Source organism: Ochotona princeps, chromosome 13 (assembly GCF_030435755.1).
Source record: "Ochotona princeps isolate mOchPri1 chromosome 13, mOchPri1.hap1, whole genome shotgun sequence".
Taxonomy (NCBI): domain Eukaryota; kingdom Metazoa; phylum Chordata; class Mammalia; order Lagomorpha; family Ochotonidae; genus Ochotona; species Ochotona princeps.
The window spans coordinates 57,056,933-57,071,801 of NC_080844.1; the positions used below are offsets into that span (position 1 = coordinate 57,056,933).

Genomic DNA, 14,869 nt, shown 5'->3' on the forward strand with positions numbered 1-14,869 from the left:
AAAATGAGAACAAATGCTGTGCTTGCTTCTGGAATCCTAACATTATGTCAGCATTGACACAATGGCATTGATTGGGGCAAGCCAAGACTTGGGGTGTTTGCTGGTGGGCAGTGTCTGGGGATGAACTGACTCAGATTGTGCCAGATTTGAAGGGATGATGCCTACAGCGGGGGATCTCCTGGAAAAGCTGTCCCAGCAGACACCAGATCAAAAAGGGACCTGGAAACTGGTATGCTTCTGGAAAAGTGTGTCAGGAATACTGATGAACTTTGGACCTTCAAAAAATGTCATGTAGGTTACCTTGGTGAGAATATTAAAATTGCCCATCTAACCTCAAATATTCTCCAACTGACCCACTGCCTAGAAATGTTTGAGCCTCTCAAGTCCCTGCATTGACTAAATGGTCCTACTCAGCAGTTCTTCCTAGCATTCTAATTAAAGATGTGTGCATTTTATTGATTAAAATTTCCAGTAGCATAGCATAATGTTATTACTTACCCTGCCAAGAAAGAGAGAGAAGCAGATTTTGAAAAGAAGAAGAATGACACAGAAGGCATCAACTCATGCTTGGATATTACGAATTTGCAAACGCAGTCACTGAATTTACCTACAAGGTTGAAGATGTGCAGAAAACAGATCTGGAAATTATTGGATTCTAAGGACTATTACCACACCCCACGTCACGGCTATAAATGTGCAGCCATCAGTAAAGAATGTGCACAGAAAAATCCCCATGTGGCAGAGACCATGAGCTGCAGAAGGCAAGGCGATCCACATTTATTATGTGCAGCCCCGCAACATGTATAAAGGAACAAAGTGCTTTGCTGTTCATTTTCTGATGGAAACCAAAGGCTGTCTGTAAAAGGCTTCCAATATAGGAGCTCCTAAGACAAAGCAAACAAAAATAGCCCGCACCAGGATGAAGTGGGTGGCGGATATCTTCAATAGAACAGATGGATGATTTGGATGTGTGTGTGTGTGTTTCTCAAGCCCTTATATTTATTTATTTTCAAGAGGAGAGCATGGCATGGCACAATTAATTTTTAAACTCACATTGTCATATGGGGCAGCAGAGAAGAAAACACAGCCTCAAAATCAAACACAGAGCAAACGGTAGTACCTGAAAATAGAAAATACGAGTACAAGTGCTGCTGTTGTGGCAGAGTATGTTAAGCTGGTGCTTGCAATGCCATATCAGAGTGCTGGTTGAATCCTTCCTGTTCTGTTTTCAATCCAGTTCCCCTTAATGAACCTGGGAGAGCTGTGGAAGATGGGCCATGTCTCTGGACCTTGCCACCCATGTGGGAGACCTGGATGGCATCCCTCTTATTTCCTTGGCCTTGCCCAGCCCTGGCCCTTGCGACCATTTGGGGAATGAAGCAGCCAATGAAGGATCTCTCTCTCTCCCTATGCCCACCTTCTCTCTTTTAAATAGGTAAATAAATATATAAATCTCTTTTAAATTATAAGTGGCTTAAACCCTAAACATTGGCCAAGCTTCTGTTAAAGTTTACCCTCTTTATGAAGATCTGCTTCACTCCACTACTTTACTCCTATGAACTCTCCTATTTCCGAATTGCCTCTTCACTCCTAAAACTATAAATCCAGTATATAATTCCCTCAAATTATGTTAGATACCGCTTAAGGTATTATTTCTCCCATTTCAAGGTTTCTGACATAAAAACACTACATTCATTCAATAATGCATTTATTACAGAAAAGTTGGAAATTCTAAAAACTGCAGAGAGTTGGAAATACAACATTCTCACCCAGAAATTGAATTCTTTAGATTTTGTTTTTCATTAATGCTTAATTTAGTTCATATCATGTTACCTATGTCATTTTTATATTTTAGGTGTATCAATACTTTCTATCACAATATTCAAGTATACTGTAATCATTTCAATACTTCATATATATGTATATATATATGTGTGTAACAAATATATATATTATTTCCATAAAATGCAGTAAAGCTCACATCCTCACAGCTCAGTGAGCTCTTACGGAGCGTACAACCAGGTAGCTCCCTCCGAGATGGAGGGTCTCCTTACATCCCTCCCCAGTCAGGCTGCATCCCCATGCCTTGGGGACATGAACATTCTGACTTACATATTAGGGCAGGTCAATTTGGCTAGTTTTGAGTAATTAATTTTAAAAGACAGAGAGGGCCAATTTAAATTTGGGATCCAGGAACTCAATTCAAGCCTCCCACATGGGTGGCAGGGATCTAGCTGCTTCAGCCTTCATCACTGACTCCCAGGGGGCAGGAAGCTGGGATCCAGAGCCACAGCTGGAACTCAAAATCCAGATGCTCTGATGTTGGTGCCCCACCCGGAGTCTCAACCGCTGGGCCAAAGGCCTCTGGCACTCCTCATCTCCTGCAGACTTCTCAGTCACGGCGCTCCAGTCCCAGCAATGACACTGCAGTTGTCACAGTGGGGACCTCACAATACTCTCTCCCATGGGCATTTCTGGGACTCCTTTCTGGGTGCCCTCATCTAAATTAATTTTCTTATTACCTATGTATTTTATCACAGTAGCACATCTAAAAATTACACAATTACTTACTTTTAATCTTCCTTTCCAGAGGTCTATAGGGAGCAGCTTGGAGGCAGGGACCATATCTACCAGAACCCCAATTCCCTAGCCAGGATGACTGACTACAGTAGGTTATCAGCAATTGCTTATTTGAATCTTTTTCTTAAAGATATTTTCATAAAGATGGAATCCATAAGTTGCTCTTTTAGAAAAATATTATTGTAAAAGCTATTAGAGGAAAGTTCAGGCCAACATATTCAGAGGAAAACAATAAGAAGAGGAAGCTAGTTAGCTGATGAGCAAACCAGGCCTTTCAAGGAAACTTCTCTAGCACCTTTGGAATCAATTCTTAAGAATACACTGAAAAAGTCACCTTACTTAAAATACAGGAAAGTAGAAGAGGAAAAAGAGGGAGGAACAGGGGGAGAAGAAGAGAGAGGAGTGAGGGGAATGAAGGAAGAGGAGGAGAGAGGGAGAGAGATCTTCCACTGATTGGTTTGTTCTGCACATGTTCACAAAAGTCATAGCTAGGCCAGACCAAAGCCAGAAGGCAAGAAGTCAATTCAGGTCTCCTACATGGCTGGCAGGGAGCCAAGCATTGGAACCATCACCCGCTGCCTCCCAAAACGTGCATCAGTGGGGAGCTGGATCAGGAATGAGGGTGGGATGTCACCTAATGCTCTCCAAGATAAACAGGCATCCCAAGCAGTGACTTCACCATCGTGCTGAATCCTGTTCCTTATTTCAAATGAACACTATATAACTCCACAAAAATCTTGTCACATTCTTAGGCATTTTACACTCAGGGAGTCCCGAGGGTCTGAGAGTAGGAGCTTTGCAGGTAGAGCTTGGTTCAGAGTCAGGCATGATAGTGTGATAAGTGATAACTCCCTCATCTATTAAGTGGGGATCCTGAGATTGTCTCTTTCTCACAGTTGCTGATACCATTTAATGAGATAATACGCTATGTAAAAATCTGGCACAGTGTCTGTCACAGAGTCAGTGCTCAAAATACTGGAGCCATCTCAATCATTATTTTTCTTGGTGTTACAGTGGAGGTTAAAGATGGAATAAGGCAATGATTGTTCTAACTTCAAAGTCACAAACTGATAAGAATTCTCTGAGCAGTTATTAAAAAAAGCAAGTTCTTCTTCTTTATAAGGAATAGAAAACCTTCAAGTTCATTGGAAGGCTGGATCTCCAACAGCGTCTGCACAGAATACCCTGCCCTGCGTCTCTCCTGGCTCTCCCACAATGGGACACAGTCCTCTTCAACACCTGCCTGAGAGAAACAGACTTCCCCACTGTCACAGGGGTCCTGTGTCCACTCACTGAAGGGTCATCAACCATGAGCATATAGGCCCATGAGTCCTTGGCTGAAATCTACATTGCTGGACTGTCTGCATCCACAGGGATGGCTCCTCTGAGGACTGTGAGGGGGACTCTGCCGTTCCCCTCCTCTCCATCTCTGACCACCTGTAGCATCCCTGTTCTGCCGGTCCTCTCCTCTCCACCTCTGACCACCTTTAGCATCTCTGGCTCTGGAGACAGCTCTTCCTGTGTCTTTGAACCATTTTCCATCCATGCACATCCACCTCTGTACTTAAACATCTCCATCTACAAGGACACCAATCACATGGATTAAAGCCCATCCTAATAATCTCATCTTACTATTCTGTTAAGGTGACTCCAATAAGGCCACAGGTACTGCAGGTTAGGACTTCAACATCTTTTGTGGGGACGGACAGAATTCAATATGGAGTAATGAGAAAAAGAAATTAACCAAGATGGGTGTTGCCATGCAGCCCATTAAGCCTCTACTTGCAACATCCGCACTCCATGTGGGTGCTGGTTGAATCCGGTTGTTCTACTTCCAGTCCAGACCTATGTTAATGTCCCTAGAAGAGCAGCAGAGGATAGTCCAAATGTTCTCCTGCAACTACCTGGGAGACCCAGATGCTGTTCTTGGCCCAGTCCCTGCCGATACAGCCATTTAGCAAGTGGACCCAGAGAATGAAATATCTCTCTTCCTGTCTCTCCCTCTAACTCTGTAACTCTGACTTTCACTTAAATAAGATTTTTTTAAAAAAATGAAATTAACTGAAATAGAAGAAAAGTGATCTGCCTAGGGAAAGAAGAAACCATAATCTGTATAAGTAATTAAGAGTAAGTGGAAGATAACACCACTTGAGCACATATCTCAGAGCATGCCCCACATCCGGGACTTGGGGTGGGTGGGAAACCGGGTGGGGTTTCTCCCTCAATATCCCCCTTTACCTCAGATACATGATGGAAACAATATTGACATAATAGCATTACCTACTTCCCTATCCCCCTGAACCTTTTTTTTCTTTTTTTTCTTCTTTTTCCTTTAACTGTAATTAACTATGTAAAGATTGTCAACAATACAATAAAAAATAAATTTAAAAAAAAAAGAGTAAATGGAAGAGCCCAGCATGATAGTCTAGTGGCTATATCCTTGCCTTGCATCTGCTGGGATCCCATATGGGCATCTGTTCATGTCCCAGCGGCTCCAGTTCCACCCAGCTCCCTGCTTGTGGTCTGGGAAAGCATTGAGGATGGCCCAAAACCTTGGGACCTTGCACCTGCATGGGAGACCCAGAAGAAGCTCCTTGCTCCTAACTTCTGATCAGCTTAGCTCTGGCCATTGCAGCCACCTCGGAAGTGAACCAAAGGACAGAAGATCTTTCTGTCTTTCCTTCTCTCTGTAAATCTGCCTTTCTAATAAAAATAATATTTAAAAAAATAAGAGTAAATGGAAGAGGATAATAAGTCTATGAAAGCAAGTTTAGGACATGATGTTACCTGGAAAAACTCCGGGATTTCAAACTGTTTTGTTTTCAGAACCTCCCAAGAATTCCTTTTAATGTTGTTTTAACCTTAGGTGGAATGAGTAGGGGTGGGGAGTCTTAAGTCCTTTCATGGTACATTCAGTTGTGTGGATTTAAAGTGAGGATGGTGTTTATATACTCCAGGAAAAAACAAAACAAAACAAACAAAAAAAACCCCTGCACTTTCTCAGAAACTAGCTGGCTCCCATGGGGAGGCTGGCCCCTGGCCACAGTCACACTGGTTGACTTGTCTACATCTGTTGCTCATCCATGAGCTCCAGCAGGAAAGAATCACAGCTATTGTCACTGTTGTGCTCCTGGTCCCAGTGCGGTAACTGTCACAGAGCCGGGGCTCGGGAAACAGTGAAACAGGTGACACAGACAATCCCCTGAAGACACTATCTTTCATGTACAGTTTGACATTGACACCAGAAACGAAAAGCCAGGCAGCATTGGAGAAAAATGTGAAGGTTTACAAAGCCTCTAAGAAAACAAAGATTTTTAACCAAGAGTATTCTTCCTCCTATTGCTCCCAAGGGCGCCCTCCAAACTCACTACCTGAGTTCAATCAGCAGAAATCTGTCAAACAATGGACTACTGACTTAAGTTGTTCCTGAGCAAACGGTGTTAAGAATTTCTAGCCAAAACACATTTTCTAAAAGCATTCCAGGCTTCATTCTATCTCCAAATAGGGACAAGCAACATATCTTGTTTAGTAAGATACAACTGAAATGCAATTAAGAAAAGACCCACCTGAACTGCTGTTTTCACGTGGATAAAATACATCATTCTTTTTAAATCTCTTAAATCCCTTCATAGTAACCATTAGTCAAATAAAATTCGTAAAGTGGCGTTAAAGCAAAGTACTTTAGGTATTTCTTTTTTCTTATTGCCACTGAGTTTTTTAAATAAGCCTTACAAATTTATTTGACTTCATTTACGACATATAGGTGAACGTCTGTGATATGACAGCTGGTACACAATACAGACACTGCTGTCTGCACAGTGATCAGGCAAACGCACCTGCTTCCTTCATGGAACCTTCAGTCTAGTGAGCGATTAGATCAGTGAGAAGGCTTACCTGACTAGTAATACTAAGCTTACCTACAGTTTTGTTTGCTTTTTCAGATTTATTTAAAAGCCTAAGTTACAGAGAAAGATGCGGGGCAGGGTGTGAGGGTGTGAGGGTTTACTCCCTGATGGCCACAACAGCCAAGATTGAGCCAGTCTGAATTCAGGAGCTTCTTTTGGATTTCCCATGTGGGTGACAGGGTCTTGGGGCACCTTCTGTTGCTTTTCCCAGGCTGCGGAGCATCTGGAACTTAAACCAGTGCCCACATGGGATGGCAGCATCAGAGCGAGTGGTTTTATCTGATCTGCCACCATGCTGGCCTCATTAACCTTCCGTGTCTGTTGTGTCCTCACTGATTGTCTGATATTCTAAGGCAGAGGTCAACAAGTCACAGCCCATGAGCCAAATCTGGCCTGGGAACTCTTCTGTATGAATGTCAAATTAACAGTGTTGAGTTTTGTTTGTTTTTCCATTTTAAAAGATTGTCTTTAAAAAAAGGCAAAGGAAAAGAAAGAAGGGGAGGAAGGTGATAGATATCCCAGGTGTGTACAATCTCAAATCTTGTTCTCTCCTTTACAGGAAATTGACTCTTGCTGTAGGGGTTGACCAGTTCTCCCTTGAGTGGTATCAAAGCTCTCCCCTGCACAGCTCAAATTAGCAATATTTTAAAACTTTTAAGTGGTTACTAGCTTAATTCAATTACAAATGATAAAAAGATTTTTAAAATCCTTTAGAAGAGCTACAATCTGTAACAGATTCCACATCTATTTGGTCATTTTAGGAACTCTAGAAAGCCTCTGTCCTCCCCTGGTCTCTCATTCCAGTGTCTCCTGGTCATGGGGAAGACACCATTTGATAAAAACAAGGAACACACATTACCTTGACAAATACAAAATGAACCCATAAAACTGATGGAGCCTGGCACAATAGCATAGTGACTAAATCCTTGCCTTGTATGTACTGATATCTCATGTGGGCGCCAGTTTATGTCCTGGCTGCTCCACTTCCATCCAGCTCTCTGCTTGTTGCCTGGGAAAGCAGTATGGGATGGCCCAAAGCCTTGGGATCCCACACTCGTATGGGAGACCTGGAAGAAGCTCTTGGCTTCAGATAATCTCAGCTCCAGCCATTGAAGCTACTTGGGGAGTGAACCAGCAGACAAAAGATCTTTCTGTCTCCCTTCTCTTTGCAAATTGCCTAATGAAAATAATTAAATCTTAAAAAAAATGTAAAAATTGATGATTATGGTCACCTGCTAGGCTTGGATGTGGGTCACGGGGAGCTCTTTCCTGCCATGCAGTATGAAGTTTAAAAAAATTAAAATAAACTACACACATCAAAATGAAATAAACAGGTTCTGACATTGTGGGGTAGTAAACCAAGCCTCCACCTGTGACATGGGCATCTTCGAGACAAGGCTTTGGATTCCAAAGCCTATTCAATAGTACACAAGTATTCTGACATACGTAAGATAAGTGAGGGTAAGTTAGGATAGTTGGTAGGTGCAATGATTGTTTCTGACTTGAGATAATTTCAGTGCTCCATGGGTTTACTGGGTCATAACCTCCTCGTAAAGTGGAGAAGTATCTACATGATTATCACATAACTCATTCATTTTGTGTGATGCCCTGTGTCCTGTTTTATAGATACTCATTTAATCCTTATAATTTTTATAAAATATGATATTGTCACCTCAGTTTTACAAGTGTGGAAACAAAGGCTTAGAGAAATAAAGGAATCCGTGCAAGGTTATACAGCTGGAAGACATCACAGCTGCAATCCAAAGCATGCCTAGCTGCCTCAACTCAAGCTCTGGATCAGAACATGGCATCCACAGAGGCACTGTGGCCTCCCCCTGGCCCATCAGACACATTCATGCAGGAAAGAACAACCTTGAAATTCACTGGAGAGCAGCTATGTTGGCAAAAGGAAAATAGGTCCTCAATCCCTCATGTCTCCGGGCCATGAGGAAGGGAAGAAATGGTTCCTGAAGACAAGACACCCACATCACAGAAGCTTAGGAAGAAGTCACCCAAGGTCACTGCTGTGGTCACCTCCATTCCAGCCCTTCCCTCTCCAGCCTCCTTCAGCAACCACACCTTCCCATGTCTTTTACCCCAGTGCTTACCTAAATGTCTCATACTGGTTAGTTGCCTGACACACCCTTGGTCCATACATGCCAGTGAGCTTTTGTCATTCTAACTTCTGACAGAGATAGATTCTGGCCAGTACCTAGCAAAACACCTGCCACCTGCTCAGAAGAGCTCAGTAATTTAGCTATAGCAAAGAGGATGCTAATGAGCAGTTCTCGTGCCAAGTCCAGGGAGAACTCCATGACACATCAGCAGATCCTCTCTGACAAAGGTACCAATTAGGGATAGACTATTACAATGAGAGTGACTTTAACAGGCCAAGAGAGGGAAACTGGGTGATCAAATTCATACATCAGCATGTGCATGGGTGTTCACATAGCCAGCAAAGATTTGTATGTGTACAAAGTGGGAACAGTAGACCATGTCAATGATCAAAAAATAACCATAGTCAATTGCAAGTGCTTCCCACAAAACCCTGCCCACACATGTGCAGGGAACTTCTGCCAAGGCCTCTGAGTAGTTCACACCACCTTGTGAGTGTCCACTTGGATTCACACAAGAGCAGGTGGTTTGGTTGCAGGCACAGGACTATAAAAAGGAAGCACAGTAGGCCATTGGATCTCCAAGGCCCCTGGCAGTGGTGGTTGGTGGTCACAAGCCTGGGGAGTGTGTAGCCAGAACTGTGGGGAGGACTCCTGCCTCAGGCAGGAGCTGTCGAAGTTCTTTGGGTCCAGGGAAGAATCTGACATTTTCAGTGGAGGCTGATGGTTACGATAATGGTGTGTTTTGGATCTAGATTTGCCACATCTTTCTTCATATCACAACACCAGCTGCTGGAGAAATAAGGATGCTTCAGGTCAAGTCTTTCATGGGTAACAATATTTTGGAGGCACAATTTCTTAGAAACAATGGATTGTCTTCTTGAACTCTACTAGGTATGTTTGTAAATAAACTTACAACATGGAAAAGCAAAACCCTTTTCGCTGCTGAATGTTTTATGCCCTATGCACCCAGGCTGCTACCCACTGTGCTCTCCAGCCATACTTCTGGTCATGTCATGCTCTGATTGACCCACTAGTCACTGACTCTGGCAGAGCTCATTTGCAGTAGCAGCTGTGATCTCCTCTTGAAGCAGAAAAACCTGTCCAATAGTTGCATTCTGTGTGGGCCATAAAAGGAGTGCTAATCAGCTTTTTGGAAATGAATAACATTTAGCAATAAGTCTACTTAAATCTCAGTTTCCTGAATTGCTCTCCTGGCTGTCACCCCAACCTTTAAAGTGTGTTAATGATGGAAACATATATGCCAGCACTCAGGTTTTAATATGAAATAGAAGGCTAGTTATTTCAGATGCCTAAATTACTATTAATTGTATGCCAACACTAGCTCTAGATTTATGCTTTACAAGCAAGTAAAAATTGCTGTATCAAAGCCTTCCATCAACAGTCTTCTAACTAGCTTATACTTTCAAGGTGTGCCAGGAAAGACAGCACAGGGGGATCTGCTCTTATTATCAAGAGATGGATGAGCATGTGGAAGGTCAGTTGTAATTTTAAAACATCAGGGAATCAGCCACTGAAAATAAGAAATAAAATGTAAGCACAACAGACTTCATTTTATATCCTTCCAAATAACCTTCCACGTGATAAAAACTGTTCATGAAAATATATTGCCAATATCCCTTTTGAGAGGCCTTTAGAAACACACACACACACACACACACACACAAGAGGAGTGAAACCCTTTGTAATGTAAATGTAACATGTGCCTGATTTTTAAGTCTCCGAGTAATTTTCCAATTTCCACTGTAGTTATGACTGGCACTCAAGTCAATCGATAATCACAGAGCTTTCTGTAGATTTCAGCCAGAAGCAAGTGAAAGACTCCAGTCACCTTAAAGCTTCCCCAGGGTCAAGGCTACCAATTGGCCTGGCAGGTGAGACACCTGTGTCCCTTATTGGATTATCTGGGTTCAACCCCAGTTCAAGCTCTTGACTCCAGTTTTCTGTTCATGCAGTTCCTGGGAGGTAGTGATGATGGCTCCAATAGTTAAAGTGACCATTACTCACATAGGAGACCTGCGTTGGGTTTCTGGCTGCCGGTAGCTTGGCCTGGTCTGGAAAAATGAACTAGTGGATGGAGCCTACTCTATTTGTTTCTGTGTTTCTGCCTCTCAAACAAATAAATCTAAAAAGTATTTTTATATCTTCTGGAATACAAATAAAGAGAGTATGGAAGATTACAGGAAACAACATATTTGATTTTACTTTCAAAATTATAGCTATGATATGGCTTGCTCTGTTATAATCTGTCACATAAGTTTCAAAATCTGACTTATTTTTTCTAGAAATCAGGTCTAAAATCCATTCTTTGTACAATGTGAGGAAAAGAGAAGACTATGAATTTATACAGCCACAGATGTACAAATGGAGATAGTCTACTCACACTTCTGAGACTGTTTTTAGTTAGGAAAGTCACAGAAAGGCAGTTTTTGAGTTTTATACTCCAAATATTAATAATACATGAACATATTATAATGACATGAATAGTATTACTATTAAAATTCAAATTTTATCTTTAAGGAGGGTTCAGAGAGGGTCATGGGTGATCTTTCATAAATGCTACACTTTAGAAGAACAGAGGAAGAAAACGTTGGGACACAGCACTTGGTTTACTGCCAAGCATGAGGCCATTTTTAGCTATAAATCATCTTATTCTGATAGTTTTCAGCTTTTGACTTCTTGGGAAATCTGTAAGGCCGACCAATAAAGAATTCAAAGCCACATTATTGGACCTTTAAATCAGTATGGCTTTTTAAAAACAATGTTACTTCCAAAAGAAAAAAAAATGTTATGGCATAAGAAACCACCATGGATTACTCCTCAGTTACAGAAGTATGCCAACCTTGAATTCTTCTGCACTTCTTAACACACATTGTGCATGTGAAGCACAGCAAGGCTGGGCCCTGCCATGCACTACAGCAGAGCTGGGCCCTGCCATGCACCATGTCCTAGGCAGGCAGACAGACCTAAGATCACTGCAGGTCCTGGAAAGTGGAGGAGACAGAGCCGGTGATTGGAAGTGAAGGGGGCAGGAGACAAAACCTCTCTGCCTGATGTGGAATCCCATCACTAACTCCCAGAGCCCAGTGCTGAGTCACACTCTGTCATCCGAGGCAGCAGAAGAATCTGCCCTGATGGCCTCAGCCTACTGGTTTCAATGGAGCAGTTGTGCGAGCATCAGGGACCTCTGGAGCTGTCTGTTGGATGTGATGTTGACTGTCAGTCCCCAGGAAGATAGATCAGGAAGAATGGGGTCACTTCTGAAGGCAGCCCCATCAGGAGGGAGCTCTCCCCTCAAACACAGAATCTAGGTATGGCACCCAAGCCCAGCAAAACACCTAGACACAGGATGGTGGCTGTGTATCTATGGCCACAGAGGATGCCTTTTAAACCTGTTTCCCAAGAGCTCATCCTGCCCTCTTGCTATTGGTCACATAGACTGGGCTTCTGCCACAACACTAGCATGTGGACTGTAATATCTCACTGTGCTGATTTCTATAAATATGCTGATATATGAGTATGCTGTACACAGTTTACACAAACATGTATTATACATATAAACTATTGTCATGGTAACATTATACAGTACATGTAAGGCCATTTCATTTAGTGGAAAAGTTCTGCGTCTTTCCTCATCTTTAAAAGTAAGGTGCAGCCCAGACAGGAGACAGGTCAAGATTACAAAATGGACAGTCAAACCTTTGTGGTCTTCGACAAGGTGATGAGGGTCCTTGAGGCTGGTCATTACCAAGTCATCAGCACACACCAGGCTCTATGATTTTAGCGTTTCTTCACTAGATGTCGGCATGCAGAAAACGTGCATCCACTCCTCAAAGCAGAGGCTGTGCTGGGCTCTCCTCCCAGGAGTTTGTGGACTGAGTTGCCAGGAGGGAGGGGTGTGCCCTGTGGGTGTGCCGCAGCCAGCTCAGAAGAATGAGGAGTTTCCTGTGTGAGCAGCTCCTTCCTCACCTACAGAACCCACGGCCCCTTATCGTCCTCTCTCCATCTCGGACCACTTCTAACAACTACTTACAGAAGCATATCACTTCCCCAGCACCACGCCCACACAGGACGGTGGATTCTGGGAAGCTGCTACTAAAATACACCCAGAATGTTCCTAGTATTTCCCTCCGCTTGGTATGATCCAGAACCCAGATGTCGGTGATTGTCATTTCACAATTAAATGCATGAGACATGGAAAGAAAAGCGCCAATTTTCCCAAGCTTTCTGCCTCTTCCTTTTCTTTAATGAATTGTCATTTCAACCAGATGGGCCCTTATTTGTTGTCATTGTTATTTTAATACTAGGATTTAGAAAAATACTATAACTTAGGCTTCTTTTACTATGATATCTGGCTATTTCTTCATCATAGCTTTGGAAGCAATCCTGATAAGTGCCTGGCAACAGACAAGACATGGACCCTGAGCCTGGCTATGCTGGGCACATCCTGCCTGAAAACAATTACTTCATCCGGAAAGTCTCGGGAAGGAGGCATTCCTTCCTTTAGTCAGGAATGTCCTGACATCGGGGCCGCATTACTCGACATCATTATTCCAACTTCTCTCCCAGCTGTTTTTTGAACACCTTACATACAGGAAAAGTTGGAAAGACGGTGTTTCATTGGAAAAGGACACTGATGGGAAAGGATACACTCAGCATCAGATTTGACTAAGAGGAGGAGACTGGCCTGATCACTGAGTATGAGCATAAAACACTGAGTTTCTTTAATAAACACATAATTACCAGGGTTTGACATTGTGGCACAGCCAGTTAAGCCACCATCTGCGATGCTGGCATCCTACATGAGCACTGGTTTGAGTCCTGGCTACCTGGCTTCTGATCCAGCTCCCTACTAATGTGTCCAGGAAAGTAGCAGGAGCTACTTGCCCAGCCCCAGTTGCTGTAGCCATTTGAAAAGGGAACCAGTGTATGGAGGGATCTCGTTCTCCCTTTCCCACTCTCTTTGTAACTCTGTAACTGTCAGATAAATAAATCTAAACAAACAAACAAACAAAAAACAAAAAACACCAGTAAGCAGATTCCACCAGCAGCTCTCATTCTGAGATATTTATTTATTGTAAAGACCATAATCTACCCACTGAAAGAGTATCTGAAATACACTGGTTAAACACAAAGTTTGATCAAGGCAAGATTGCTGGCCTTTCTTCTCTTTCTTTTTCCCTTTAACTGGCAGGTTCCCCCCCTCCCCACTTGCATTCCTCTTCCTGGGAGCCCAGGGCCCTTGTGGTTTTTCTGCGCTGCTGCTTTGAAGTGGCTCTGGGGAGCCAAACTGGACCATGTGTGTATGTTGGGGGGGGTTACCCTGGGCTCCCCTTCCCTAGACCAGGTCAGTGCCTGGAACGTGGTGTCTCTGATAACATCCTCCTGACTTGTTGGCAGCACCAGGCGCCAGGCAAAGAGTCACAGCTGGATTGCTGGATGATAGAATGCTTGGCATTTGCAGAGCTGTCAAGTGGCCAGTCAACAGACCAGTTGCATTGACTGGAATCTTCAGATGGCACCCAATGCCTAGAATTTTCATGGCTGCAACTCCTTCTTTTAGCCCTAGCAGTCCTGTCTGCCTGTTTGATAATGTCCTGGGCTTTTCCACTGTAAGGATGCAAGAGCTGTATATTTTATTCTTCCTGATTTTGTTTAGAATGAAATGAAGGCTAGTTTTGTCCAAAGCCCCTAAATCTGAAATTATATTTAAACTCAAAGGATGGAAGAAGCAAATGAGGTGCTGCACCTGTTTTTCTGGAGGTTAACATTAGGTTCTTATAAGAGGTTTCTTGCCTCTTATAAGAGCTGTGTGGAGGGTATTGGGAGAAAGACAACATAATACTGAATCGGTGATTTTCTGAATAATTGGCGGATAAAGCAATGCCTTCCACATTCCTGCTCTCTAAGCAGAGATAATTTGATTGATTTTTTTTTTTGATCCAGGAATCACTGTTCCAAACCTGCTTTAAACACACAATCATTTCCTAAGGAAATTATGATGGCACCTCTACAATGTCATTGTGGCACCTGAGACTCTGCTGGGTACTTCTCCCTCCATGTAACTTTGTCATCTTCAGCCTTGGGAGCAGACACCTTTCACAGATTGTCCTGACTACCGGTACAGAAAAATGCTTTAAGCTGTGTGTCATCTGCATTTGAGAAATGCTTCAGTCAGCCTTACAAATGGGTTTCTTAACCATGAACTTAATATACATCCATATGCAGGTAAGAAGCATTTCTTAAATT

The 14,869-nt window shown here is 42.9% G+C and overlaps 1 protein-coding gene across 3 annotated transcripts in view; it reads right to left on the minus strand.

The window, feature by feature from the left end:
- Nucleotides 1-14,869, minus strand: part of ABLIM1 (actin binding LIM protein 1) — a 289,406-nt gene that overhangs the window by 199,081 nt on the left and 75,456 nt on the right. Inside the window, exon 1 of one of the 3 annotated variants that reach the window (XM_058671144.1) lies at nucleotides 12,320-12,504. The exons of 1 other annotated variant lie outside the window; for it this stretch is intronic. In XM_058671144.1, coding sequence (XP_058527127.1) covers nucleotides 12,320-12,365 — 46 coding nt within the window. In that variant the 5' untranslated portion in view covers nucleotides 12,366-12,504. Of the gene's footprint in view, nucleotides 1-12,319; nucleotides 12,505-14,869 lie in introns of those variants that run through there. One more of the 3 variants, XM_058671143.1, reaches the window with a different exon arrangement.